At 40.7% G+C, this 27,282-nt stretch overlaps 1 protein-coding gene across 1 annotated transcript; it reads right to left on the bottom strand.

The window, feature by feature from the left end:
* Window positions 1–15,640: 15,640 nt before the first annotated feature.
* On the bottom strand, window positions 15,641–21,884 carry LOC111272819 (uncharacterized). Its single transcript, XM_022854459.2, has 4 exons — window positions 21,723–21,884; window positions 17,123–17,227; window positions 16,425–16,633; window positions 15,641–15,802 (listed from the first exon to the last, which is right to left on the bottom strand). The coding sequence occupies exons 1-4, from the start codon at window positions 21,882–21,884 to the stop codon at window positions 15,658–15,660; spliced, it is 621 nt and encodes a 206-aa protein (XP_022710194.2). The 3' UTR covers window positions 15,641–15,657.
* Between the last annotated feature and the right edge of the window lie 5,398 nt (window positions 21,885–27,282).

The raw sequence follows: 27,282 nt of genomic DNA, 5'->3' as shown, positions 1-27,282 counted from the left end.
CTCCGTTGTCCGACTGCGTTCGTACAACATGCTTCGTACCCAAATCTATGCTGTGCCAGCTTGTAATAATTAGTCAACGCAACGATGTGTTTTTGATGTTCTTGGGTTGTATATCCCTTGAATATACCGGTGAATATCTTATTATATAGATAATGTGAACGTATATTAGGTCAAAATGAAAAATTGCACAACCAATTCTTATTTTAGCTGAGGGGGCTTTTTTAGTTCCCTTATTCCTTCCGCAGGCCCTAGAGGGTTGGCATGTCGCGTGATTAGCAGGCTATTTCAAGTAAATTTCTGTTACAATCATGTAGAGTCGTCTTTGGTAGAGGATCTCTCCTTCTTCTAGTGCTTCAGGAACTGAAGTGGTTTGGGAAAATGATAGCTCACACGATGTTTTCCACGTATCTTATTCTTCATAAATAACATCATAATATGCGTCGTGTACACTGATAGCTTCGAAGGACCATGCTCGTTTTATCGACCTGATCTGTTGAAAAGGAGTAGAATTAGCTATTCAAAAGTATGAGGTGATGCACTCAAGAAATGATTACACTATGTCAGCCTTTAAACGGGCCTGATATTATGGAGTACGCGAGAATACATTTGGCAAAGTAATGATAGTTGGTTTGATTTAGTTGAGTCTTCTATCTATAGGGTTTATTAAACTGTATGAGTCTCATGCCACTTTGTTGTCTATGCATGTTACTCAGGTATAACAGTTACTGCCAATCTTCGAGCTAAGAAGATCACAAGGAAAATTCAATGACGACGACGACGACGGCGAAGACCAACGAGCACGAGCATCGTAATACCTAGGTAATTTATTTCAGAGTAATTTTTAAAGCTTTTCAATAGCTTGTTTTTTTGATCTGTATGACGTCTCAAACAGTAATGCTACAATGGATTCCATAACAGCTCTTGCAATTTCTCGAAAATCAATTGAACATTTAGAATGCTTTAACTGGTGAACATTTGGAAAATATTAAAAAAATATAATATTAAGATGATTCTCTGTGGTTTCGTCATCAATGGTACATTGACAATTTGAAAGTGGGCGCCATTCACAATGGTAAAAGATACCCATTGTAGCTAATATATGATGATGTGCCAGGTTACGCCCGCGACGTGTGCCCAAGTGTTATTCTAGCGAAGAATAACACCTTTCATGTTACGTGTCGATGTTTCTTTCATGTTACATAAAAACCTCTCATAAAAGTTTGGCTATTTTGGTTGAAAAGAACGCCAAAAACGCATGAAAGCGTCAAAAGCTTTTACCGTCTCGACGTTGTGGCGGAAAAGAGAGCCACTTCGTTAATAAAAGCCCCAATGAGCTTGGCCGCTGTAGCAACGAATCTGATACTTGAAAGCCCCAACAAGTATGGCCGTTTGGCTACTGTGGTAGAGGAGAGATCCATCTGGTGCTTAAACGGTCATTTGCTTTTCACCTCCGTATGCTAGACTTGCGTCGTGACGTGTTTGCCAATTTAGTTAGAGTCTGATCGTAAATGGTGCTCTTTCTGGTTTAAAAAATAGAACTGACGATTTTAGCTTTGGGAGGTGCCAAGGCAGAGATGTGACCCGCTAGCGTCGCTCCACTGGGCTGCCGTGTTGACTCCACTTCTGGTCACCTGTGGTAACTTCGATTTTGGTCAAATTGTACTAGCTCTCCATCAGAAATAGGAAGCCCGTCGAGTAAGCAATGTTTTGATTCATCAGGTCACTGATCAACCTTCCACTTCTATATGCTTCGTTTTGAATACAAACACTTCTACCATTTACGACAAAACATCTATAATCGTTGATTTTGCCCGCACGCTATCGAACGAAAAGTAACCGCAATAAGCATCACCTATATTGTGTGTCAGATGCACAGTTTTCGCATACAAATATTGTACAGTTGTAGCCCAATTAGGATGATAACTTGAATGAGAAAAGTCTGTACCTTGTTTACATTACAAAGTAACAGTATTTAATTGAGTCCTTCATTAGGTAGCCGAGTGGCAAGCTCAGTACGTGTTGTGAATAGAAGCGTCCATGGCGCGTAATGCTTATTAATTAGGTTCTGATATAGGTTTTTTTCTTGTTCACGATAGTGCTCTGTCCTAGTGTCTCTGAGTATATCGAATCTTTCCGATACCAGCAAATTTTCGAGTGGGCACGAATCTTCGGACCTAGCAAGCCAAAACCGACCAGTCGTCTCAGGCATGGAGTCTGACTGCGGCGAGCGTACGTAGTTCAGACCAATGAGATCAGACAGTTTCCAGCTGATAACCAATGCCATTCAAATAAACTTCACTTTGTTCATTTCGTTTTCGACGGCGGGATGACGGCGGTCCTATAAGCAACTTTCCAGATTACTAAACATCATGGATTGAGTCAAAATCTTATTCTAATAATAAGATGCAAGATATCCGTGTAGACGCTTCGCCCTATTTCAACCCCGAGTTGTTGTTTAGCCCTTTGCCGTTCTAACCTGCATTGAACAAAGCCAGCCTTCCATGTTGAAGTGACTGGTAGGATATAGTTTGCCAAAGGCATCTCGTTCGAATGGCGAAGCTTGCCATCGCTGCATTTTTCTAATTCTTTTTTTTTTTTTTTTTGCTTCAAGTGAAAAATGCAAAAAAAAGAGCACTAATATTGTGACTGGGGCTAGCACAACGATAAAAGTGGGCATTACCGTATTCTATATTACACTGAGATAACGACTGCTTTCGATTCATCTGTGAGGCGGCCGAGAGGCAATTTTATTATATTAAGGCCGAGAGAGCTATTGATCGACGTTAGTGAGCGGACTTTATCACGTAACGGGCAATGCCGACTAATTAGCTCGGAGCGGTAGTCAACGTATTTGTCACTCGCCAACAATAAAATAGAAGAATAAAAAAGTTATTTTCGATTGTTACTCATGACATGGATTGCTTGAACCTGTTGAATCGGTCATTTCGTGCACAGCCAATAGATTTTAACATTAGGAACTTTTTGCTGACCTGAAGTACTTGAATGGAACCGGCGCTTCCCTCTGGCTAACTTAATAAATAACCCAAATGATATCGAACCCGAACTGTATCTGAATTTTACGCGGTTTTTAGGTCTGCATCTGTACGACAAAAATATTTTACTATCTTTTTTGCAAAATTGTCACTCGTGACGGTTACTATTGACCGCAACTAGATTCTAGATTTGAGTCCTAGATCGTTCACAGACTCGTTTTAAATATTCATTTTGCACTCCTGTGAATCCTTCTTGGATGGTGATTCACTTATTGTAGAGTGCTCAGTAACGGTATGTCCTCATTTGAGGCCACGTTCAGACTCTCAAGTACCCAATCCTGCACTAATCGGTTCGCATGAGCCGACAAATCATTTTCCTAGAGGAGGTGTGTTCTTTCTCTAGAGACTCTAGTTATAAACGGTTGCGCATCGAACGAGCACCTAAAATCTCTGCGAATAATTCATAACCTGGTAGACCTATCCACATTTTCTTTTCAGGCCAAAGATGCGGTCGAAATAATACAATTGTTTAAGGTGTATATTCGGACGGCATCGATTAGCTGTGGAAGCTAGCTTGGTTTTTTTATTTCATGGACTTATTTTCAAGTTGGCCTGGAGTTTGATTTCACCTAACCTGCAGCTGCATATTGTTAGTCTGTTGATTTGGATCAACCCAGAAGGTCTATAGGGTTCATTCTCATGATGGGATTGGACAATAGTTGATCTTCGGTATTTTTCTCGGAGTACAGCACAATCTCTTCTACTGTGACCGCAAGTATTCTACTAGTTATACCCCTATAGTACCGATTGTGGACGAACGTATTTACGGAATCGTGAGCAACAGGGCGAAAGGAGCCCGAATTTAATATATCGACAGTGTTTATATGTAAGTCTATCACTATAATATTTAAATAGAAAACAAATAAAAACTAAAAGGCTTCTGTGTCTATTTTAAGAGCCGCGAGCTGCGTAAATGATCACTGTTAAAAAGGTACAACTATATTGTGTACAATTTTCTTTCATAGTCTAATAAAGATTGTTTCAAGCGTACCGTATGGGTAGATTCACAAAAATAAGAGTTACAATGGATGCAGAAACATTCTCAACGAGAGCTCTGTTTTACGTAAAGCAGCGTATTACGGAACAAGTGATACTGGCCGCTTTATGAAGCCATCCTCCAGATTAGGAACGACGGGGTCTTTCCACGCAGATTTCAATGATTACGTCGATCCATGTTTCAGGAGCAGATCTTTCGAAATTATCCCACAATGAAAGAAGGGAGGTCTTTCTTTTGATACCGAATTAATGCTTTCTAGCCTCGTATTACCAGTTAGTTTTCATAGCTTCCGTAATCTGTCCAACGACGCCCTTAAAGCATGTGTTGGAGGACGCTATATTTCCAAATCGCCTTTATCTTGCCCAATGAAATCAGTAAAGTTTTTGACAAGCCTTCACCTGATCCTGGCATTTCGTTCAAATAATATATAACACATTATTTAAGCATTTATTTTCAATAAAAGAAAACCTTTGCTCTAGGTTTGATATAAGTCCATTTTATATCAGGACGTGAAACTTATGCATAGGGATTGCGGCAAGATGCCAATATGCACTCAGTCAACCTTCACCTACTATTTGTGTATAGGCTGGACCCGACTGAGCGATGGAAGGACTATCATATACTTCTATAATCAACAGAGCAAGCGGCATCTTGAACTGCGCCAGTTTTATATTCGAATAAGCGGACGATTGTTGTTGAACACCTGTTTGCCAGTACAATCATTTCGTCATGAACGTCCTGAAGGGTACTTTCAGAAATTCTAAATTAAGCACCCTGATGCTGGGTTACCAAAAATTTACTGACCGTATTAAAGCCAAATTTAAAAGAACAACATTTCTTATGCCCCAAAACAATGCCACTGAACTAAATATACGCCATTTTAATCGATAACCTTCTGCTGTTCTTTTTTTAGTTAGCACCACAATTCTTCCAGTATAGGACTTTTGTGGTTTCCGCGCGAAAAAATGCTGTGACGGGTGATTTTTGCATCCAATTAAATGTACATAATTAAAGGAGCTTTAGAGAGACCAAAACAGATTATAAGCTAGTGGAACAAGATCTCTGAATTTCTGTCCACGAGCCAAAAATATTTATATTCTGGTACTGTCATTGTAAAGACGACACTTTTTTCGTCCACTAGTTTCCGTCGATTCTTTTCAATGGTTAGTTGTGATTTTATTAGTCGCCGTCAGCAAAGGCCGGAATCAATCACTTTTTTAGGCGGAAGCAACTCTATTTTGCGCGATTTTTTTTTTAGTCCCATCAAACACATAGCACGACTTTTTTTTTTGGCATCAGCCTGGAGAGAATGTGGGACATACTTTATTCTCGATAATATCATGGCTACTCACGTTTTGGTCCTGCTCAATTTTCGTAATAAATTTATCAAGTTTTTTCATAATGGGTCGACCATAACGGAGAGCATTTTTTTTCGTATCGGAATTTGCAGAACGGAACTATCTTGGGGCTAATTTTTTTCCGAAAAACAGTGTTGTTTTATGTCGAGATATGGATTTTTTTATGGGCCTGAACAGCACCTGTACCTGTATAGAAGTAAAACTAGGGTTTTCACAGAAATTTCACCCATTTCAAGGCGCGCTCGAATAAGTCCGAATAAAGGCATTTCAACAATTTTAACATATCTAATATTACCAAATCTCAGCTTTCAAATGAGATCAATGGCGACCTGATTCGAGTCATATTACCTAAGATCTGTGACTAGATATTAAGCTGGATTTATATTTTTCCGGCAACTTCCTAATATATATATATACGCGTCAAACATCTTACAAGTGGCTCTAACAATGTGTGTGTTCGTTGAACTTAACTTAAGAGAAGAGACCATAATGGAAGCACCATTAATGAGAAACGATTTTCTAGTGCTGAACAGTACAAAGTTTTTCTTTATTGAAATTTACAAAAATAGGGCAAAGGCGAGCTCCTTACACAAATTTCTCAATAAGTTCTTTTTAGATAAGCCAATGAAACTATTGCTCGTTGCATTTTGTGCCACAGAATTGAGTGTGACATCTTTGGCATGTTGAAATTTCCTATGTTTCGTATGAAATCATGTTTTCGTATTGTTAGCCTCGAGAGCTCAAATGTGTACATGTAAAGTCCTTACAAGGCAGCAGTTGATAGCTGACGCAAATCAATGGTGACTATAATGTCTGATTAAATGACTGAGACCTAAACAATCAAAGCAAGACAACGCAATGAATTTCTAAAGTAACAATTGAATTACTAGACAAAATAGCTGAGCAGCACAATTCGCTTCTTATGTCACAAGACAGTGGAAGGATACTGCAATAGAACATGCAAAAGAATAATATGATTGAATCATTGCAACATTGTTGAGTCATCCTGGCAAATGGATTCCCCTTTAGAATGTTAGATCTGATGGACAGATGAGACGATACGGCGGGCTAGCTTCTGATGAGTACGTGTAGTTCGGATCACGTACAAAAAAAAATGGGTCAATATGACCAGGTCCTGATAAATGAAGCGCTGTGCGTATACGTGCTATTCGGCACCGTCATTGTTCGGGTTGTTCAATATCTATTCCAATCTAGGTTGAATTTAGCTAGCTAAAAGTTTCGGATAATGTTAACAGTATTTTATATAGAAGGGAAGCTTGTTCTACTGGTACGGGTTGTGTAGTCAGCTTGTGTCGGTACGTTCATCGTGGATCGTTGTTTTCTTTAACTATCCTAAAACAACATGCTCGCTTAAATAATCAAGTTAGAAATTCCTACATATTGTAATTGTATGTATAGCAGTTTTCAATATAAATTATAATTCATTAAATCATATTACATTGATAGGATACTTGCAGGACACAAGATCGAAGTGAATTATTATGGTATATATGTAGGACGACTACGAGGTTTAACAAGACATAAAGCCAAACCTTTTAGGTAAGAAATTCGTCAGTCCTTTTCTAACTTAACGTTTATGTATGTATAATAATTCTTGTGATTTACAAAGATTAGCGAATTTTGTAATTGTTTCTTGTACACCACCAAAGTTTATCATAACATTGCGTTTAGATTTACCCTTATTAGTGTTACGGTAGAAAATTTGATGTTAAATGGGGGTGCAATATATGCTTCCCTAAAACCATTGCCGATCTCGACTAATCAGACCTCGGCAATTTGTCAGCGATGTCAAGTATCTTCCATTTGAGCACATGCCTGTGACAACAGATGATCGTCAACGAAGACTTTTCCGGGAAGGCTCATGTACGCAAGCGTTTAACGTTTTCAAAAAGATTTGACATGCTATGTGATATCAAGTTTCGTCCTGGCGATGGCGGCGCTAAACCTTAGGCGGCGCTTGTGTCATTGGTGCGTCCGTCAACAATGGTCTAGCATCCTTTTGATTCAATGTTAATGTAATCGAGCCTGGATGAGTCTTCTTCAAGAGAAGACCTCGAACAGTTTAAAAGCCGTTGGTTTATCGTCTCTCTTTCGAATCCATATTTGGAGAAAAGGCGCCCTTAATTCGCTCGATATCTTCCACGGCGTTGTGACAAGGCCTCCGTTGCCTCATTTGATCATCTGAATTGTTGTACAGATAAACTTCGAAACAAGTCTGACTGAATATGATAGACCCGAGTGAAAAGTAGCCGCCATTAAAGCCAGCATAGACAAGACGATGATAGCCCGAATCGACAAGATCCTTTCTGCAATTCGTCTTGTGAGTTTTTCGTATGGAAAGCAGTTGCGCCACGCAAATTAAGATAATCCTCAACTAATGCTATTCAAATCACATCAGCTGTATCGACCTTTACCTTAGGGCCACAATGGCGGAAACCTTAGTCTGAGCCTAACAAACACCATAAATTCAATTGCAGTCTGACACCTGTCGTGCTGAGTCCTAACTTTAATATGCTCGAAAAGTTTTATTAGCCTGGCCTCACTTGATTTTTTAGATCATTTGACATTTTGACCCTAAAATTTTAACCGTATTTGACCGCAGTCTTTCTCCTTGAGTTCCTCACCAAAATACGTTTCACCGACGGGACCTTCACCGAAATAGTGGTAAACTCGTACGCTATGATTTACCAATTTATATTTAGATAGGTTACTGGCGCGCTTTGCTTCTGCTTCTCTAATTTTACTACCTTCTATTTGGAGTGGTGATACGTACATCCGTTTCCGAAAAAGTCAAATGCCATAGCACAGATTAGCACAATACTGATGATCACAACCACCATAGCGTATACACACGAACCTATGTCGTTTATATTAGTTAGCCTCTTAATTACCAAGCGGCCGTTACCTAGTTTGGAATGATGCTGTTTGCCCTATTTGACACGTTTCACAAATGGAGACTCCTTACGTTAACTTGTTCCTACGCTGGATAGCGTAAAATCAATTGTTTGATTCACTGGGGATGATCAAGCACTACGTGGCCAACGCCATTGATATACGAACCCAAATAGACGGGTATTTTTTTCATGAGTAAAATGTTTCCTGTTCTTGCTTTAGATCAATTACTTTCGATCATATCGGTCCAGGCAAATATGTATGCCTTACTGAGAATAGTAGGCCTGAAGCTGAACGATCCATTCAGTAGAGTAGGACTGCTGGCTAGGGTCCAGATCGAATTGTAGACCTGTCAATCGCGTGTGGCCACACTGACGGTATCCACTTCTCATATGCTTTCTTACATTCGGTCACGCAGTGAAATTTGGCATCAATATTAAAGTTCTCATTCTCTAGCTTTTTAAATCAGTAGAGCAAATGAGCATTTCATCACATATGCAGGTGCTTCTACCTAGATACATTAAATCCATTTTGTAATAGATGCGGAAGCAACAGCCAAATGTATCTTTGCCGCTAGCTCACCTTTAGGTCGTGGGGCACGGCCACTATTCGAAGACCCATCTGTGTTTGGGAACCGCCAATGAAAATAGGATTTTTTTTTGTTTTTGAAGCGTGTTCTTAAGATTTTCTCCGCTACTGAGTGGATCAGAAACAATACTCAAATGACTATTATCGGCTTCATTGCGCGATTTATTTGTCCATGAGATAGATTAGTACTCCATCATCAAAGAAATTATCCAACGATTATTTGTCACAGATGTTTAATATAGCCTCTTTTTATGACGAAAGAATCAAAGGAAGTGATCAGCTCTGTTCTGATCGTTGCGAGGAAACTATTGCCAACGCACCTGTACATCTTAGCAAGGCCACTAAACAAGGCCTTGCACTCGGGACCGATAACGGCAACGATCTGTACTTCTCTCTCTTGTTTCTCCCCGTGCCCAAAAGTACGTCGTATTTTAGGATGTCTTTGCTGTAATTTCTATAGATAGGCAGAAATTCAATTGAAACGATTAATTATCCCAAATGCAAGGCAAATGACGTTTCGACAAATGGCTCACATTATCGCTTGTGTGTCTGGGATCTCCGGAAATAATTCTGCGCCCTCTACTCCTCGTTTTTTACAACTTTCCCAGAGGTCTCTGTGTATAGTACATGTAAATTTTTTTGTCATACCAGTTTATGGTGAATATAAGCGTGCGGTATGGCTGAGCCATCAATTTGATGTTTTGCTTTATGCGGTAAACATGTTTAGGTTTGTATTTAAATTAAGAAAAAGCAGGGTAGTTTCGTCATCGCAGGACGGAAACTGAACTTCATCAACACCAAAGGTTCTGTTTCCATTTCGCTCTGAAGTGCAAATGGATTTATCAACAGATTGAAGAATACGTAATTAGTTGACGATTGCAAGCGTACCGCATGCTCAAGTTTTTTTGTACCAAATCAGGTTTAGGAAGTTAAGAAAGTTCCAATCCTGTAATCTGTTTTCATAGAATTGCATAACTTTCGTGTGGAAAGGCTGCCAGGACCTCTCTTTCTATGTTTTGAGTTTTACGTTTAATATCGCCTAGAAAATTCATCAGATGGCTGGGTGCCAGCACGAAACGAGAAGTGTCTATGCCAGGTTTCGAACCCACAGCACCTCACTGACACACTAATCGGATATGGACTAGCCATTGTCGTTGCAATGGTCAAGTGTCTCGTGCTGGCGTCAGCGCTCACTTCCCGTTCCCCGAACTTTGTCGTGTGTTCTTATACTGATATTGATTTTCTTTTCGGTCACATTGGTCAACTCTCGGTTGAAACGCCTTGGCCTAAAACAAATAAGTGCCTATGTTCTAGGCTCTTACGAACCGCTTCCGTATATCTTTGTGCTGAGAGGCGCGTTCATCAGCCAACTCTGCTGCAGACGTGGCCCTAGCTCACCGACCGAGAGGGCGCGAGCCGCGTTTAAGCCTGACCTATCGTCCTCCTGCACTATTTTACTGAGACCTATATATAGCATCGAAGAGTTCCTTCCAACATGACCATTACACCCGACACCCGTTTGTCCGAATTATGTGTAGCGTCAAATAACTGTACACTCGAGAAGTCAGTATGGTGAGAATCGGCTGCTGTTCTCAGCGTTGGAAGCTCTTCATCGATATACAAGTCGTTGATAATCTTGACAGAGTTGTTTTTGTTCGGGCAGCGTACGAAGATGCCGCCATTGGCGCCCTAAAGCACAGAGACCAATCTGACGCTGTGAAGATATTTTGTTCAGTGCAAAATTCAAAAACTAGTCTAGAACAAGTAAAGGTTGCCTTGTATTTCAAAAGAAAAATTGTTTGCTGAAAGAATTTTCAGAATGTGTAAATTACAGGCTCTAGATAAAGCTGTTTCTCGCAACAGTTATCTGGCACAAACAGTAATTTGTTTATAATGTTTTTCCTTGAATAAATGCTGAACATTCATTCGGTTTAGCAGATCGTCATGAATGAATTATAGTCGCTCCAAACTAAGTGGTAAATTGTAGCCAACAACACCAAACCAATGGAGAATTCTATCAGTTTCCTCAGAACTTACCTAACTACGCACCGTATTTCTTTATACGTGTTGTTTCTTACGGACCGGCATAAGGAGCAGGTTTGTAGTGGACTGCAGACCCTAAGCAGTAGCTGCTTTAAAGATTCCGCACGTTAGCAAAGATAACGTTCTACGACGATCTACTGCCAAGTGAAACAGGTCGAGCATTAATTATGATTCATCCACCGTAGATCGACGTGAAGCTCTGCTCCGCAGTGTGGAGTCGGCTCTTCAGTGGCCGAAGTACTGGCTCCTTAACAAGTTGCGTTTCTTTCGGAAGTAGTAAGGTGCAGTAATAATGTGAGCACCGTTGTTTAGGGCCGATTTGATGGCACTATCGAGTTTTACGTCCGGTGTTGCCGTTGGGCGTTCCATCAGACGGCTGGCTCCCAGCGTGAAAAAAATTCAGCGTGTTTATGCCCAGATTCGAATTGAAACAACACGTGTCACAAAGATTAGCAGGCAGATAGGTCGCCCATCACGCTATCACCAAGATGGAACCGCTAATGGCGGCACTGGACGTAACACTTGAAACACAGAAGCTTCTATATCCATCCGCATCGTTGATAAACTCTAATTATGACTGAAATTGTCTGTAGTGTGGTGCATACATTAACAGTATTATTAAGGATGCCTTATGCTCAATGAGTCTTTTGATACGAGGCTGAGAACAATACGACGCGTTGGCGCATTCGTACTAAGCTGAGTTGAACCTTGGAGCAGCTTAGATAACTCAGTTTCTCCATTAAATTAGCACCGGCCGCGCACGGATTTGGTGTATAACAGCTCATGTAGCCCTTATTTAAGTGCACTCAAATAACAAATGCTGTGAGTAAAATCTAACCGTGAAAAACGTTCGACGGGTTATAGGCTAAAAGGGCACCAGTTACCATTTATCAGATTTCTATTTAAATAAGTCAACTTAGTATGCAACTTGAGGCACAAGTGCCGTGATCCTATGGGCAAAAGCGTTTAGCATTGTTTATTGTCACTCCACATAGTCCGCATATATCCTTCTGTGTGACTGAGTGTCCGGTCCACGTACTGGGCATATCATTTTGAGCTCAAACTGTATGAAAGTAGATATCATAGGCACCGTAAATTGTCAGTTTAGGCTATTTAGTCATTTGATTAGATTTTATGGTGTTATAAAGGTAAAGACTGTTAAAGAAACAATTCCAGTAACTTCGCTTTTTACGAAGTCGTCTTTGATTGAATTCTGTTTAACATAAATATGATCTTTAAGGTCTTAGACGCGCGTGGAAAGTTCAGGAGTGTGATTGCAATAAGCAAGCTATATTAGGTCGCCAGCGAAATACACTTACCGGTTAAACGCATATCCGTATGTCCGCTTCGACACAACCGCATTCAAGACTTCACTTAGCAACAACAACAACATCGACAACGAAAGGCATCTGTTCGATGATTTAACGATTCAGATGATACTTCGTCTCTGATCTGAATCGAGCGTTTTTACTTGCGATGTTAATCAATGCTTAACTTAACACGACAAAGTAACAACACGACATCAATGTAGTGGCGAGTACGGCTTCTCAAACTGCGCTCCGGGTGAAGGAAGCACTTAGCGCCAATTATTTGAATGGGTAAATAATCGTTGTCGTCGTCGTCGTCGTCGTCGTCGTTGTTGTTGTTATTGTTAGTATTGTTGTTGTTGTTGTTATTGTTGTTGTTGTCGTCGTCGTCGTTGTTGTTGTTGTTGTTGTTGTTGTCGTCGTCGTTGTTGTTGTTGTCGTCGTCGTCGTCGTTGTTGTTGTTGTTGTTGTTGTCGTCGTCGTCGTCGTCGTTGTTGTTGTCGTCGTCGTTGTCGTCGCCGTCGTTGTCGTCGTCGTTGTCGCCGTCGCCGTCGCCGTCGTCGTCGTCGTCGTCGTCGTCGTCGTCGCCGTCGTTAAAACGTACTGAACAGTAATCCACTACCAAAAGATGGGCATATTAAGGTATCGAGACCAGACAAGAAATGAGCATTAGCAAATGACGTGGCCTATTGCTTGCGAAAATAGATTAGCAATGTAGGCACTGGTTTTCGGTTCTGTATGGTGGATTCTCTAAGATGTGATGCAATACTCTCGGCCCAACCAAAACGTATCGCAGTTGACTTTGCTGCCGAAGCATGGCAGGACTAATGCGTTTGTACCAGCTTAACCGTAAGATTATCTTGTCTCTGCTACATTGATCCTTAGTACATCCCAGCTAGAGAGCGCACCAATAGTCGTCCTAGCATTAGTGTTTTAGAGTAGCCCTACTGAGAGTGGCTGGCCCCGGTATATAGTTGAATTCTTCCAAGCGCAACATGTAATCCCATTGAAACTAACAACCCCATCTTGAATGTTGCTCCTCATTTAGACGAGAAACCAAAGGATATACACTTTTACGCCGTGAACGGGATCGGTACACGCTTGCATCTAATTTTAGATTTCGTAGCACTATCGGTATGAAAGCAGTAGATAAAAAAAAACTCATAGCCGTCTTGCATATATGCTGGTATACACTGGAGAGAACTATACAGACGACCAGACTTTTCAATTTGGAGCCTTACGGACCTCCTAAAGTACGAGGCTACAGTAACGCTGCCAGTGAAGGGGTACTGGTGGGCAAATTCATTGTGTCGTTCACTATGTACATCTTTATGAGGTACTGACCAGCGCTACTTTGACACTGGTAATGACACAAAATAATGATACATAAATTTTTGTGGATGAGCTTCTGTTGTTAATTCTAAGTTGCATTGATGCTGTTTCCTGTCTTAAGCCATACGGTAAACGGTGACCAATAGAACACCACTATGTGAATAGATACAAACATTTATTAACAGATTTTCACTTTATATATATATATATATATATATATATATATATATATATATAAGCATTATAAGGCTCGAGACATATTTACCTAAAGTCTATCATAGGTTATATCTATATATACTTAGAACACGAATTATCAGTGGTATACATTCACCTTTTGGTAAGCTGGTAAATAGTAGGTTTCGTAAGCTTCTTTCGTACGTGTAATAAAAGAATATATGATCAAATCCACACTTAACCTTCAAAAAATTAAATGCTATTCGCTAATGATTCTAAGGGCTAAGAGAACCCTTGTTAGCGCTTATCGCAGCTTTTTCCTTTTACTGGAGGCTATCCGCAATTTTTTTCACCGTGCTCCGTTCATCTTGCCAGCCTAGTTTTCCAGTACGATCATCTAGCATTGACTTTTTACTCTGATTTGAATCGAACCCACGTTGGGGCCAAGTATTCGTTTATTAAACGCACCCTAACTGAACCAATCGGTGTAAAAATTATATTCCAATGGGGTTACCCAATAAGATTACTTGCTTTAATTACATTTCAATAGATATTTTAAATTGCCTTCGTATGTCTGTTTGAGGCTTTTGGCTAGTGGACGCCTGTTGGAATAGCGCCAGCTTGTGAGTGACGATACAACTGGGAGCTACATTGTGGTAATTGAAATCAATAACAATTGAAATATTTTAAGTTTTACCGAAATGCTAAACGAGTCAATTATAAGGTCATCAGCAAACGTCGTGTTGTATCAAGGACACACATCTGTTGTCAACACATTGCATACACCCATAGTGCTAGCGCTATATACAGTAGAAAAACTAATCCCGATACCAAGCCGGTTCACTCTGTCTAGGTGGCTCAGTTTGTTGAACATAGTAAATAGGTCAAGATCATTTAACAGCATGAGGCTGAATTCAGGTCTCATAAAATGGTGGCTGAGCTTATATCAGTGCTACATATACACATACATGTACACATATAATAATTAGCAACTTTTTTTCCGGTAAGATTTTATGGGAGCTACCGTATTGTCTCAATATACAATCTATGTACCTTAATTTGATTGATGTTTATACTGTGGCTGTATTATGCTGTTTGGGCGTCACACTTGAATGTAATTGATAGACTAAAATGGGTCTGCATGGAGATAGCAACTAATCTAGTCCGTAGCGCCAGTTGGGCATCGTAAATCGCTAACGCGTTTCCAATCAGCAGTGTAATCGCCTGCAACAAAACAAGCCACAAACTCCCCGTGCGTTAGACTGATAAAAAGGTCTGTGTCTATCAGCAGAGTCTAAATTGAACGCAACGTCTCTAATCGTCAATGAAAACGTACGATGCGACCTGGCAGCAAAAATGAAGTAACACCGTACCCATATGGCTAATGAAATACGCAATACAAGGGCAATCTTTCTAAGGGAAACGATTTTTTTCTACCTTAATTATCATTTAAGAAAATCCAGCTAAATTCTATTAACAACAACAACTATGCAAGAAGACTACTCTTATGTTCTTGATGGGGAGGTGGCAGTGTATCGGTGATCACTGTTCTCTTAATTCCCTTTTTGAATGCATTCGTATCTATAAAATGCTTACAATTACCGCAGTGATGGTCCTCTCGCTGCGGGGCGCTATAACTGAAAAACATATATACATACATACACTAATACGTAATTTAACTAATATTATAAAATTAAAAAAATACTTCAATGGTAGTCGTGATAGATGTGGTGCGCGTGTTTACCAGAGGGAGCTAACAAACCTTAAGAGATTAATAGTCTGTCGCATGTTCATTGATTAAGGAGAAGCAGAGTTTCCTAGCGAGAACTTACAGCTCTGGAAGAAGAACTGAATGGCGATATAGAATTTTCTTTTCACCAGGTAGCCTCATCTTATTCATCGGTAGCATCAATCTGTAGTGTACCTTCAAAGAGATCAGGGAACAGCCGGGGAAGTCGGACAAAGAGTTCATCATCACAGCCGAAATCAAAATGATCCACGTTTGGGCCACTTTCTTGCAGAACTTTATTTGCAAGTCTGAGAAGATGAAAATGGTACCGAAAAAATTAGCACTGGTAGATTTTTGGAATAGCGGGAGGGGAGGGGAGGGGGTAATACTTGCTTAACATACCATTATAGAATTGATCGACGCAACCCTTATTTCTATTTAGTGAAGCATAGTGACGCTAGTGGAATCATCATCATCACAGAAGCTTATCTTTTTTAGATGTTTTTATACATTTATTTTATATACGCTATAAGCTAGAACTGAAAAATCCGAGACGTCAGCTATCCTGTAAAGTGAGCTACTCTAGTAAACACCCAACCTCGATCGTTTCACAAAATCGCATTAAATTACTTTGAAGTTATAAGAATTTCATGGCACAAAAACAGTATACATCACTTCTATCAGACGGGTTTAGATTTTAGCCAAACAAATTCTGGAATCTACGATATTTGACAGTAAACGATTATTTACATAACCGCTGACAACATAGCCACGCTTTTTTCCCGGTCCCGTTAATTCATGCGAGAAAAATTCGAATTCGGCTCACGTTCCCATGTCCCTGATTCATCGTATCGTTTTTGTCTCTGTAGTATAAAATAAAAACACTATCGAAGACCTTTTCGAAGTAAAATTTACTAGAAACGCACGTACTCTGCATGTTGGTCGGTCATGTCGCGCCCGTCGCCTGTTGAGTCCTCCGTAAGGCTTCTGTAACCATTGTATCCTGGCTCGACTGCATGGATGGGATGTTTCAATTTAGCCTGATCGCTAAAGCCTTCCTCAGTTATTATTGAAGCCCCATCACTATCCTTATCTATTGGTGTTTCCGTTGAAAAAATTGACTTCGTTGAGTCTGCAATCTATTAACATATTCGTTATATCTATTAGTAATACATTTTTGGCGTGAAACTTGTAACAAGAAATCTATTGAGACACTCTGTCAGTTCCACTATGCCTGATTAGCTCCACACCAATCTTGCATCCTCTAGTATGTCATCCTTCATTTTCTCAAGATTATGGCGCACATTATACGTTTTTTTTTTCTTTATTTAATGTGTTCATTGAGTGGTATGTCACTGATATTTTCGACAAGATCCACTTAATAATTCCCTTAACAAATTTTCGCTGTGCATTTTGCAAAATAACACTTTTAAAAACAGACTCCTCTAAATATAGAACAACGTAGATGTGTTCATTACTGCATGTCTATCTATATTTTAGCTGTACAATGGTCAGCCAACGTCCTATCTTTGGCATGACTTGTTCCCCATATTCATTAACTGGCAAGTAATAATTATTGCCACAGACCATTTCCTATTTGGGACAATTAGTAGCTTAGTATGACATACCTTCGCATCACGTTCAGACCGTTCCGAACGTTGATTCTTTTGCATAGATTGGCAATGTTCTATGCTGTGATGTCGGTCGGCGGCTCTCGTAGCTCGAAGTGAAACCTGTATTCGATATAGAAAGGTGACCACAATAAGTAGATCAGATAATGACTGGTATAACATTATGCACATCACGAAAAAGGGCTTTTGCAGTACATATTTGTAAGTACAGTCATGATTCCTCCATTCCATTCTATACGAACAGCAAGGCTGCTCCCGGCACATTGCGGTTAATTCGACCTGAAGCAGGCCCAGACTTACACACCTGGGTTTCATTTAGCTAGGGATTATGGTAATATTAATATTTGCGGTGCACTTTTTTGCACTCAGCCGCGCTACCATAGTATGATTCCCAATATACAGTTGTATGTCGTTTCCATTCGTGGTCAGCTGCCGGATGCGGAGCGTTGTGCGGTCAACCTTCCCCACAGCTTTTCTTCGCTCGAACCGCACGTTCACGTGCCATTACTGATTACGAAGCAATCAGTGTGAATTCTGTAGTTCCACGGGGTCCCGCCTCCCGATCTTCCTACATCCGGAGGACTTTCTGGGCGGAATACGAACGACATCCCCCATAGATTTTCACTTGTAAAAGTGCTGAGCAAAAACCCTATCCAAAGCACGTGAGCGGTGCCCTTCTGCCATCAAAGACTTTAACCTGTCCGTGATCGTTGGATCACACACTCGATTTGTCCGTCTTACCATGGGTGTCCATTAGCCGTCTTGTTGTGTCCAATGTGATTCTGCCTGAGGTGATATGTGACCCCCGCAATATGAGATAAATCGCGTTGTCCGTCACGATGGCACCGAAGCCACCGAGGACGCACTGCGCAGCAGAGGGTTCAGATAACGGACAATCGGGTGCATGATCGACCAATACCAAGACCTAAAAAGCCTTACCGTCTGGGGTTTTAAGGAACTTATGGAGGTTATTCTTGCTTTTTCAAAGAGGCGTTTCCGGGGGGTGCATCGCGTCACCCTGAGTTTCGAGAATCTCCCGGACCCACATTGTAAACTCGGCCCCTATAAAAAAAGCGCCCGTTAGCGCCTGGCAACATCTTTCCGAAGACAACATGCTCTGCTACCTCCTTCGAGTAAGAAGAAATGATGGCTTCGTTGACTGGTGGCAACAACGTTGAAGTGTTTCCCACGCATGCAACGGCCCAAACTACGGTTAAGTTGCAGGTCTCTGAGAAGTGGCATCTAGCCTCAGCGTCAGTCACACGGAGGTTAACGTAAGCAACAATTTGCCTGCGCTGCCCCTAGCCTGGTTTAGCTGGCGTACGTGTGTGACTTTGTTTCCAAATGCGTTCTCTGCCGAAGGCACAAGAGGTTTTCCCTTGACCTTGAATCGCAGCATTCGACAGGCTCGTCGTGGTTGGCGTCTCAAACAAGCTTTCCGCGTTGACCACGACATCGAGTAGCCATCGTATGAAATCTCATATAAACTCTATAGGAGATTAGACTAAAAAAGCCCTTTGACCTCTCACGCGACGCAGGAGTCAGCAGGGTCCCCACCGCCTGAACCTTCTATCTGGGGAAAGCCCGACGGCCGTGATATTATATCCTAAATGCACCACTTCCTGAGTTGCACTAGTACATTTCTTTGGTTTAAACTGCAAAACAGCGAAGTCAACGGCAGCCAGTGCTTTTTGCAAATGAATCATGTGAGAGTTGAAGTCAAGTGAGTGGAGTACGATGTCGTCGAAGTAAATGAAAGCTAGTATTTGGACCCAAAGACCCAGCGGTTTTGCCTCTCAACCTCTGAAACATCGCGAGTGCGTTGGCAGGACCAAATGGCATATATTTGATTAGGAAAATTCCCTGGCGTAGAGAATGCTCCCTTGCCATCCGGATGCACGCTGGTCTGTCAATATCCGTTGACCAGCTCTAGGGTTCTAAAATGGCGGACGCCGGCGACGGCACCGATCCATGAGGGGAAGCAGGCATGCTGCTCGTTTCGTGATAGATTTCTGCCCGCACTTATCGTCTCATCTTTTTCCTTACTTTTTAGTTACCTCAAAGTATCACGGGCTAAACAAGACCGGTATTGATGAATCTGCTCGGCTCCCTGAAGAGATAACCGGATCTCCCTCCATTTGTTGATGCTATCTCTGTGGATCTACTCGTGACTCCTTTTATTTTCCCAGAGTAAGCAAAATCGGTATAACTAAGTCCGTCCGGTTCGGGATGTTTTGAGCAAGATCGGTATGGATAAGCCTGCACAGCTCCTTAAACAGGTGGCTCTATTAGCCCACGCGAAACTGAAAAAGTGAAGAACCTCCTTTGTTGATAGGCTCGCTATATTTGCTTAGGGCGACGTAACTTCTTACCCTCTTGGTAGGATACTTTCATTTCTTGCCCTCCTGACAGGGTAATATAATCTCTTACCCTCTTAATGGGGTAACTGCCTTTTTTTATAAACTGAAATTGTCAAAAGTGCCTTGCCCAGGATCCGATCCTGTGTGACGCTCTCGGCGCTGAAGAACAGCTTCTCTAGCCTGTCGTCAAGCGCGACCAAAACCGTCAAAAAGCGCTGGAACTCATACAGAAAGACTGAGCCCATCTTCGTCTTGCAATATATGGCGAGCGTAGCGTATCTATTAACCGTAAATGGATCGCAATAAGGCACAAATGGATCATCAGTGGTCCAGTTATAGTATTAGTGCAGCTTAGACTCCGATGACATATACATATGTATACAAGGTGAGGGTAAGGGAATTCGCTGACCCTTTAAAGCACCATAAACTCAAGTGGATATTATCGGTGGTCAGTTTCACTAAAAACGCAATAACACGTATAAGGCGCTAATGGCAAAGTAGTCAGAATGAAACTCCGAAGTTATTTGTAGGATCCGATGAAAAAAGAGACTTAGTGTAGAGGGCCATCTACTATGATCTAAGCGACGCTGAAGTCAAAAACGCCCATTTAGGACGCTACTTCTCATTGAGTGTGCCATTCTTTAGAAGCCGCGCTAAATAGCCAGAAAAATCAAACCAAGAGGGTCGCTACCGTTTAACAGAGTTAAGAGGAGTATTAACATCGCATAACAAAAAAGCCAGCAAATAGCGTACGTTCGCTTCAGTCCCCTGATCTGGGAGCATTCTACTGAACTCATCTAAGAGAACCTCAAGGTAAGTCAGTTGTGTAGACTGAACAGGTTTTAGTCTGCTCTTCTCGTTTTTTTTTGCCGTAACCGCTACATGTATTTGCCAATGGATGCGTCGCAATTTGTCGAGGATGTAAAACACTAGTTTGGTTTGATAATTCTAGTCGAATTAATCCTACAACGGAACAAACCGGTGGCTGAGGTAAACCCGTAATCTTTTGCCACTGGTGCTTTGGTGGGAATAAGATGAAACGAACCACAACGAGTACATCGACATGCGGCAGTCCATCATGCTGTATGTTCTAATAACTTGTACCATGAGCTAACTGCAAGTTGCATACATGTCCGACACAAAAGCCTCTACAGATGATGTTCTGTAGGCTCATGTTATAGGACGCCTTCCTTGAGTCGAATCGTGCAAAAAAGAGTCGACACAAGTGTGGACACTATAAAATACATGTAAGCCCAAGCGATATTTGGAATCAGCATATGACACCAAATATAAGAACTTTCTTAACACAATAATAACCACGCTAGGTAACATAAGCATGAGTTCATTCCCCAAAGCACGCGCGTTAAACTGAAAGTCAGAAATTAAACTTTAACATACATTATCCATATACATATTCCAGTGACTGTAGATACCAGCTAGAGCCCGTGGCACGGCAAAACCTTTTGCCCCCAAGGAAAGGTGTATTCGGGAAAAAGTTCACCATTAGACTGGTTACTGCCGTTGATTAATTACACAGACAATATCCCCATCATCTACTAGCACTCGAGCGTCTCCTTTTTCAACCGCTATCGGATCCCCTTCAAAATGTCCGATGGCTCGTAAAACCTCGGATGAGGACAGCTCTAAGTGAAATGCTTCATCGTTCACATTCCCGAGCATCACCCTTAACGATGTGCAAAGCTCGCTTGGGACTTGCTCAAATTGAGGTGCCCCTCCGATCAACTCCTACGATGCGAATTTCGTTACTATTACTCTATGATAAAAAGTAGAATAATGAAAAGTACATTTTGCCGTTTCGTTAGTTAAGCTAATATGTCGTTAGTAAAGCTGATGCCTTCGGGTAGCCTAACTATTAAACATGAGTTTACTTCAGCATGAATAGCACATAGGAGCACTTCTGTTCCATTGAGTCGATTTCTACTCGAAAAGATCATACCATTTGAATATTTCTGTCTTATCCCATACGATAATTGTAAACATTTTAAACTCGTTGAATTTCTCCAGCTTTCGTACATAAAACCGTATTGCGAAAGTCATGAGTGTATCAGACGTGAAAAGTAAATATTTGAGTATACTTTGGAATTTTTGGAAATACATAAGTCTGCTTTTGCCACCTTCCTAAGTTTTCAGGTCTTACTCCATTGATAACTATAGTAATAATCAATTTATTCAGTTATACATAGAAACAGCATATACATAGAAGCGTTAACACTTACTCGATCCATAATGGCGATTCTGTCCGTCTGTTCTGGGTCACATTCAACACCGTCCTCAACAGCTGCCTCCTTGAATCCTTTTGCCGAGGCAGAAACGATAGCCCACAGAAAGGTGTTAAATACTGTATAATGTTCTAATAGATATTTTTCTAGATCGAACATCCTGAGTGCTCAAGTCTATTTCATCTATCTATATCAAGAAGTAATATAGATATTTATCATTTGCAGTATATTGTTCTCGTTTTTACCACATCGTTTCATTCTATGGCATTTAATAGACATCTCCCACTTCAAAAGTTATCTATTTTTCTTACACAGTATTGTACGAAGACTATTATAATAATGAAAGGGTTTGTTCGGGATCTTTCCTAATATCGTGTACGAAAGCCAGCGTCAAGTTACCGCAATATGATCGTACTTTTGAACTGTTAATGCGGAGCCTTATGACACGAATGAATATCAGCTCTAGGTTAACAATTTTCCAGACCCTGTTAGTAAGGCTGCCTCAATTTACTTGGTATCACTACCACAAATATCTATTAGCCCTTTAATCTACCAACAAATAAAATAACAAGCAGATCATTCTTAAAACGAAAAGTCTTTGAAGCTACAGCCACCAGGACTGATAGTTTTTTTTTTTTTTTTGTTTGTCGTCTAAGATTTGCTCTCTATATAGTGTAGGCTCCTATTAGTTTCCACTCCATTTAGGGTTTGTGAAGGATACTCTATTTGATGAACATGCACATCAGAACTATTTATAAAAACAGATAATCTTACTGTTTGTTGAAGTTTTTATTAGTTTTCCCGAGCCCATAGGGGTTACGTCTGTTGTTTCGGTTTGTGCCTTTATTGAAGAACTCAATTGGTGAGGCATGGCTGTAGCCAGGCATTCCGTCGATAGTTCTTGGCACCCCGGAGCTTCTTGTTGACTGGGGGAGTCACAAAGCATATGGCGTACTTACAGGTAGGTTAGCCTGCATTAGCTGATATCCGCTGACTGACATTATGAAGTATGCTATTCTAATCATTTGAAACTTCATATATGGCTTCATTCACTATCATTATCATTTATGTAATCGAGACTCGTTAAAAAGAGACCGCACTTGTACAGTGGTAAATTTCGTTTACAGCGGTAAATTGCTTCGTTTTATGCAAAAAAAAAAAACTTAACCCTAAGATTCGGCTTGTCCTGGTCAAGGGATAAGCGATCAACATCGAATCGTTATATTACTACCTCTTGGCAATTGCCGATTATCTATATTTATTTTTGTCTTTTTTTCGAATATGCGTCTTATACAGCTGAACAAGCAAATGGTTGCTTTCATTTTGTATTCGTAATATATTGGCTAGGTTTCGTGAATTTCGTTTTGTAAAAAGACTTTGTTAAATTTTCCTATTCTAATTTAAGGTAGATAGGATAAGATTGACGTTCTAATAACTACGCTTTCTAAGACCAGAAGGTCCAAGCTAAATTATCGACATTTGCCCATTTGGGAACCCAACTAATAAACGATCGCAACGAGATATAATATATAATAATATATAGTAATATATAATAATATGTAGTGATTGTTCGCGGTGTACTCGATTTGAGGAGTCCACTATATAGATATATAGAGCGCACTCCAAAGCAGTAACTACTAACTGCGAAACACAGACAAAAAGTCGAAATGAATGTAAGACACTTCAATTTGGCCGTTATCGAAACAAAAAAAAACCTATCTATGATCTTGTGAAATATAGTCGCAGGTACCTGTAATGCTTTTCACACGCTAGTTAGGCCGCGGGTAAGAAGATAGATAGTTACGCAAGATGCAGATATAATTATGGAAAAAGCAAACAGGAATATATATGGATAAATCGATTATATACATTCACGCAATGAACTTTCAAATAACTTGACCACTAACATATGATCGCACTTTGGGAGAAAGCACGTAATACGTTCATTGTCTCTTTTAAAAAAGCAGAGAAGACGAAGCATGATTAACTTAGATCTACCGCAGTACGGTATAAACCATGCGCAGTATCCTTACTTACTTAAATTACCGTTCATATACCAACCTGGCAGACTTCGGAGCGCCACTTGTATCTAGTAACGAATTTTCATCGTATATAATAGGATCCATTTTTTCGCTGGTTGCGTTCGTGGAAATGTCGCAGTGATATTGTTCTCGTCCTTCAGTGACAATGTACTTGTTAGTGGATGAAGCTCCGTTAATTGTAGCATTTTGCATGGCATAGGGCTCAGGAAGTCGTTCTAATTGTTGAGTAGGCATTTTTTTTGCCCCCAGTGTCATATTTTGCCAGTGGTCATTTGCAGGCAACGCTATGATGTCGTTATTAATACTACTGTGGTGGCCTGCTTCTTGCCTAATCTTCATCGTAAAATTTTCGGATTGAAGCTGCTGTTGGACGCCACTACCGATGAACACCTCCGTGCCGCCCTGATTACTCTCGAGCGTTCCTGTCGTCGACGAGAATCCAGCGTTTAGAATTGGGTGGGTCGTGAAAGCGTTGAGGCGATCCCTGTCACCTTCGATCGAGTTTTTCGGCAGCAATGACTGCCAGCCCTCGTACCTACTTATCGTATGTACATCTTTAGATTGGCAGCCCTGACCGGTGCAGTAAACGGCAGAACCGTCTTGCACTTCCATTTTAACATTCTCCCTGCCGTACAGATAGTACGCGTGATCTGAGCTCTGGGATGTAGTTAGCGCATGTATGTTACTGCCGTAGATTTGCGAACCGCTGAAAGATGGCCACCAATGCGTGCGGTTGTAAACGGGACCACCAATGTCACAACCATGACCTAAACGCAACACAGTCTTATTGTTTCGGATCACTTTTTCTAACCAAATTAATCCAAAGCGTAAAATAAAAGTGAAATTTCCCGCTGAGCAGATATAAAAAGCTGACGATTAATAGAGCTAACCTCAGGAGGACAGTTTAGACACCTATAGGTCGTTCGCGTTCTGTATTATGTAATATCAGTATGGTCGGAAATAATGCATTCAAAGATAAAGTTCTTCCAGAAGAAATTTAGTGCAAACGCTTCTCACCCACTTCTAAATGAGCAATCATGTCGTATCTATTGTCCGCTTGATATCCGCACATTTCGCATTGTAATAAGTAGCGATTCCATCCATTGGCTGATTGACCTACGAACTCGTTGTTCCACGACTGAGATGAACTGCAGATCAATGGGCCAGACAATTTTGGCAAGGTTGACGCTGCGTATTGACTCTGGTTCATATATTCCTGACCTGAATATGTCCCCATATTCCGTATGGATGTGCTGTTTAAATGAAGTGGCAAATTATTATATTTAACCAGCTCTAGGGAGTCGTGCATCGATGCCCCTCCGCTGTAGCCTAATGTCAGGGGGCCATAGCATCGTTCAACTAACTGGGAAGAATTTGCATACTGAGACATCGGCAGCGTCTGATTTAGTTTAGGGAATTTAACGTTTTCCGTGACAGGACTCATAGTCGTCAGGGGTGGTGCATTAGGGTTTACTCCCCCCACATTTGCATCATTGCTGTACGTCTTATGAGAGATCTGTTCGTTCGTTTGGACAGTTCGAACCGCCGGCCTCGGATGTTGCCCCAACAGCGAAGCCGGTTGTGTAATCCCATGAGGTACTTGGGTAGCATTTAAAAAGTCGTTGTTAAAGATACTTGTGACGCTTGGTAGCCGGGGTTGGGTGTGTGGCCGCCGAGGCTTTTGATGTTTTAAAGGTTTGCATCGAGGCGGATTTCGGTGTATGTTATGTACTTTGCGTAAATGTATGGTGACGCCTTTCTGCGACAACGATGAAAAATTGCATAGCTCACAGGGAAAGAGTGGCTGCGTTTGTGGAGTCCAACAGGACACCGTCGGACGGCCTTTCTCGTCTTCCATAAAATGGGTTTCAACTTTTGTCCAAGGTATCGCCGTCCGCCGCAACAACACAAACTATAACAAGGAAGTAGAAAAAAACATGTTAAATAACTGGCCTTTATGCAGAAGTATCTTCAGCCCTGAGGAAAATAGTCTGTATTAAATTCATCAGGTTGGATTTACAGACGCTAGTAGATATTTGATTGCATTACAGATTAAATTAATAGGATGTGATATCCCTTTACGAGCCTCATACCTTTAGTAAAGTTACTATTATTTTATAAGCGAGTTAGCTTCATTTCTTTCTCGTCACTTAGGATCTTCAAGTGAGGCGGTACTTGATTGAATTCAGGTGTTTGTCTGACGTTTTAAGCTCTTATCTGATAAACAATATAACCTCAGGCAGTATAAGCAATGGACTATGAGAATCACTTGCAAGTTACTCTATCCGATCTAGCAGTTATACTCTACAAACTCGTCTATCTTTGGAGAGATATGAGAAATCAATTAGGATCAATGTGTATTATATACGCTGCCAAGAAAACACTTACCTTGGCAAAATCTGTGTTCATGCACTTCTGTGTCCCACAAGAAAAACATCGGCAATTGCGGATATTTCTTTGGTTTTTGCTTATTCATAAATTGTCAAAATTCTTCTAGTTACATTTTGGTCTACCCATTTCACGGAGAGTTTTTTAGGCGACGCTAAGTCAACCGCAGATTAGCAGCTATTGTAAATATAACGGCTGCCTTCGGTGTCAAGGAGAACTTTTTCGCGTATCAGGCAGTTCTGAGCCTACAAATATCCTACAGAAAGCTTACGACACTTTACCCTAAGCTATGATTACATAATTGAATCTATTTTAAAAGTGCAAGAACCAGCACTTATTCTTCCACTCCACTATTTGAAGGCCTTTTTTTTATCATTGGAGTTCTACATCGTTTGCTGTTTCTTCCCACACGTTAAATATTGACTCTGCGGTCTTCCGTGATGTTGTCCCGAAAAAATATTGTTTGCCTTAAAAAGCTGCCAAAAGCAATGCTTGTGCTTTAATTTTTGTTTTTTTTTTTTGTAGTATTCGACACTGTCAATTTCGTCTCGATACCACTGTTGTTTGGGGCTTTTTGCCTAATCCAATTTGCACTCTACAGCATTTCCTTGCGATAGCTAAATTCTCGAGGGTCATTTTCTAAACAAAATCAAAGTTTCAAAGACAGGTATGTCTGCCATTTAATGCAATAAGCAGCTAAGATTTCAACGCCTTATGATCACATATCTCATATTCGACATAAGAAACATGGTTGCCTACGTCAGTCATACATCAGCTGGAATAGATTGACGTTTTTACTGCCGGGCGCATATATGTATGACTTAAAAAGGGTTCAGAGTAACTAGACGAAACGATCGTGTCGTGAGTTGTGATCTTCGAGGCTCTACGTTCAGTCACTGTCACAGTGGCAAAACAAATAAAGTTAGTGTAGTTGTTCTCTGTAAACAAATAACAGCTTTATCTATCTATAAACACATCTCGCTTTATTACTCTAGAAAATAGCTGGACGGTAGCTGAATGTCGGCTTTTTTTCCCTGCAAATATTCGAGACGGTAGCAAAACTAAATATATAACTGTTTGATATGTATAGCTCGTTTTGTTCTTTGTTTCGTTTCAATGTCGTATAT

The sequence above is a fragment of the Varroa jacobsoni genome, unplaced genomic scaffold (assembly GCF_002532875.2).
Source record: "Varroa jacobsoni isolate VJ856 unplaced genomic scaffold, vjacob_1.0 contig03382, whole genome shotgun sequence".
Lineage (NCBI taxonomy): Eukaryota > Metazoa > Arthropoda > Arachnida > Mesostigmata > Varroidae > Varroa > Varroa jacobsoni.
This window is presented reverse-complemented; position numbering and strand designations above follow the sequence as displayed.

Coding starts and splice junctions, on each gene's coding strand:
- LOC111272819 (XM_022854459.2), bottom strand. CDS start 21,884: ATGTTCGATCTAGAAAAATATCTATTAGAACATTATACAGTATTTAAC. Junction 17,228..21,722: donor GAATCGCCATTATGGATCGA/GTAAGTGTTAAC, acceptor TATCGAATACAG/GTTTCACTTCGAGCTACGAG. Junction 15,803..16,424: donor ATGACCGACCAACATGCAGA/GTACGTGCGTTT, acceptor TCATCTTCTCAG/ACTTGCAAATAAAGTTCTGC.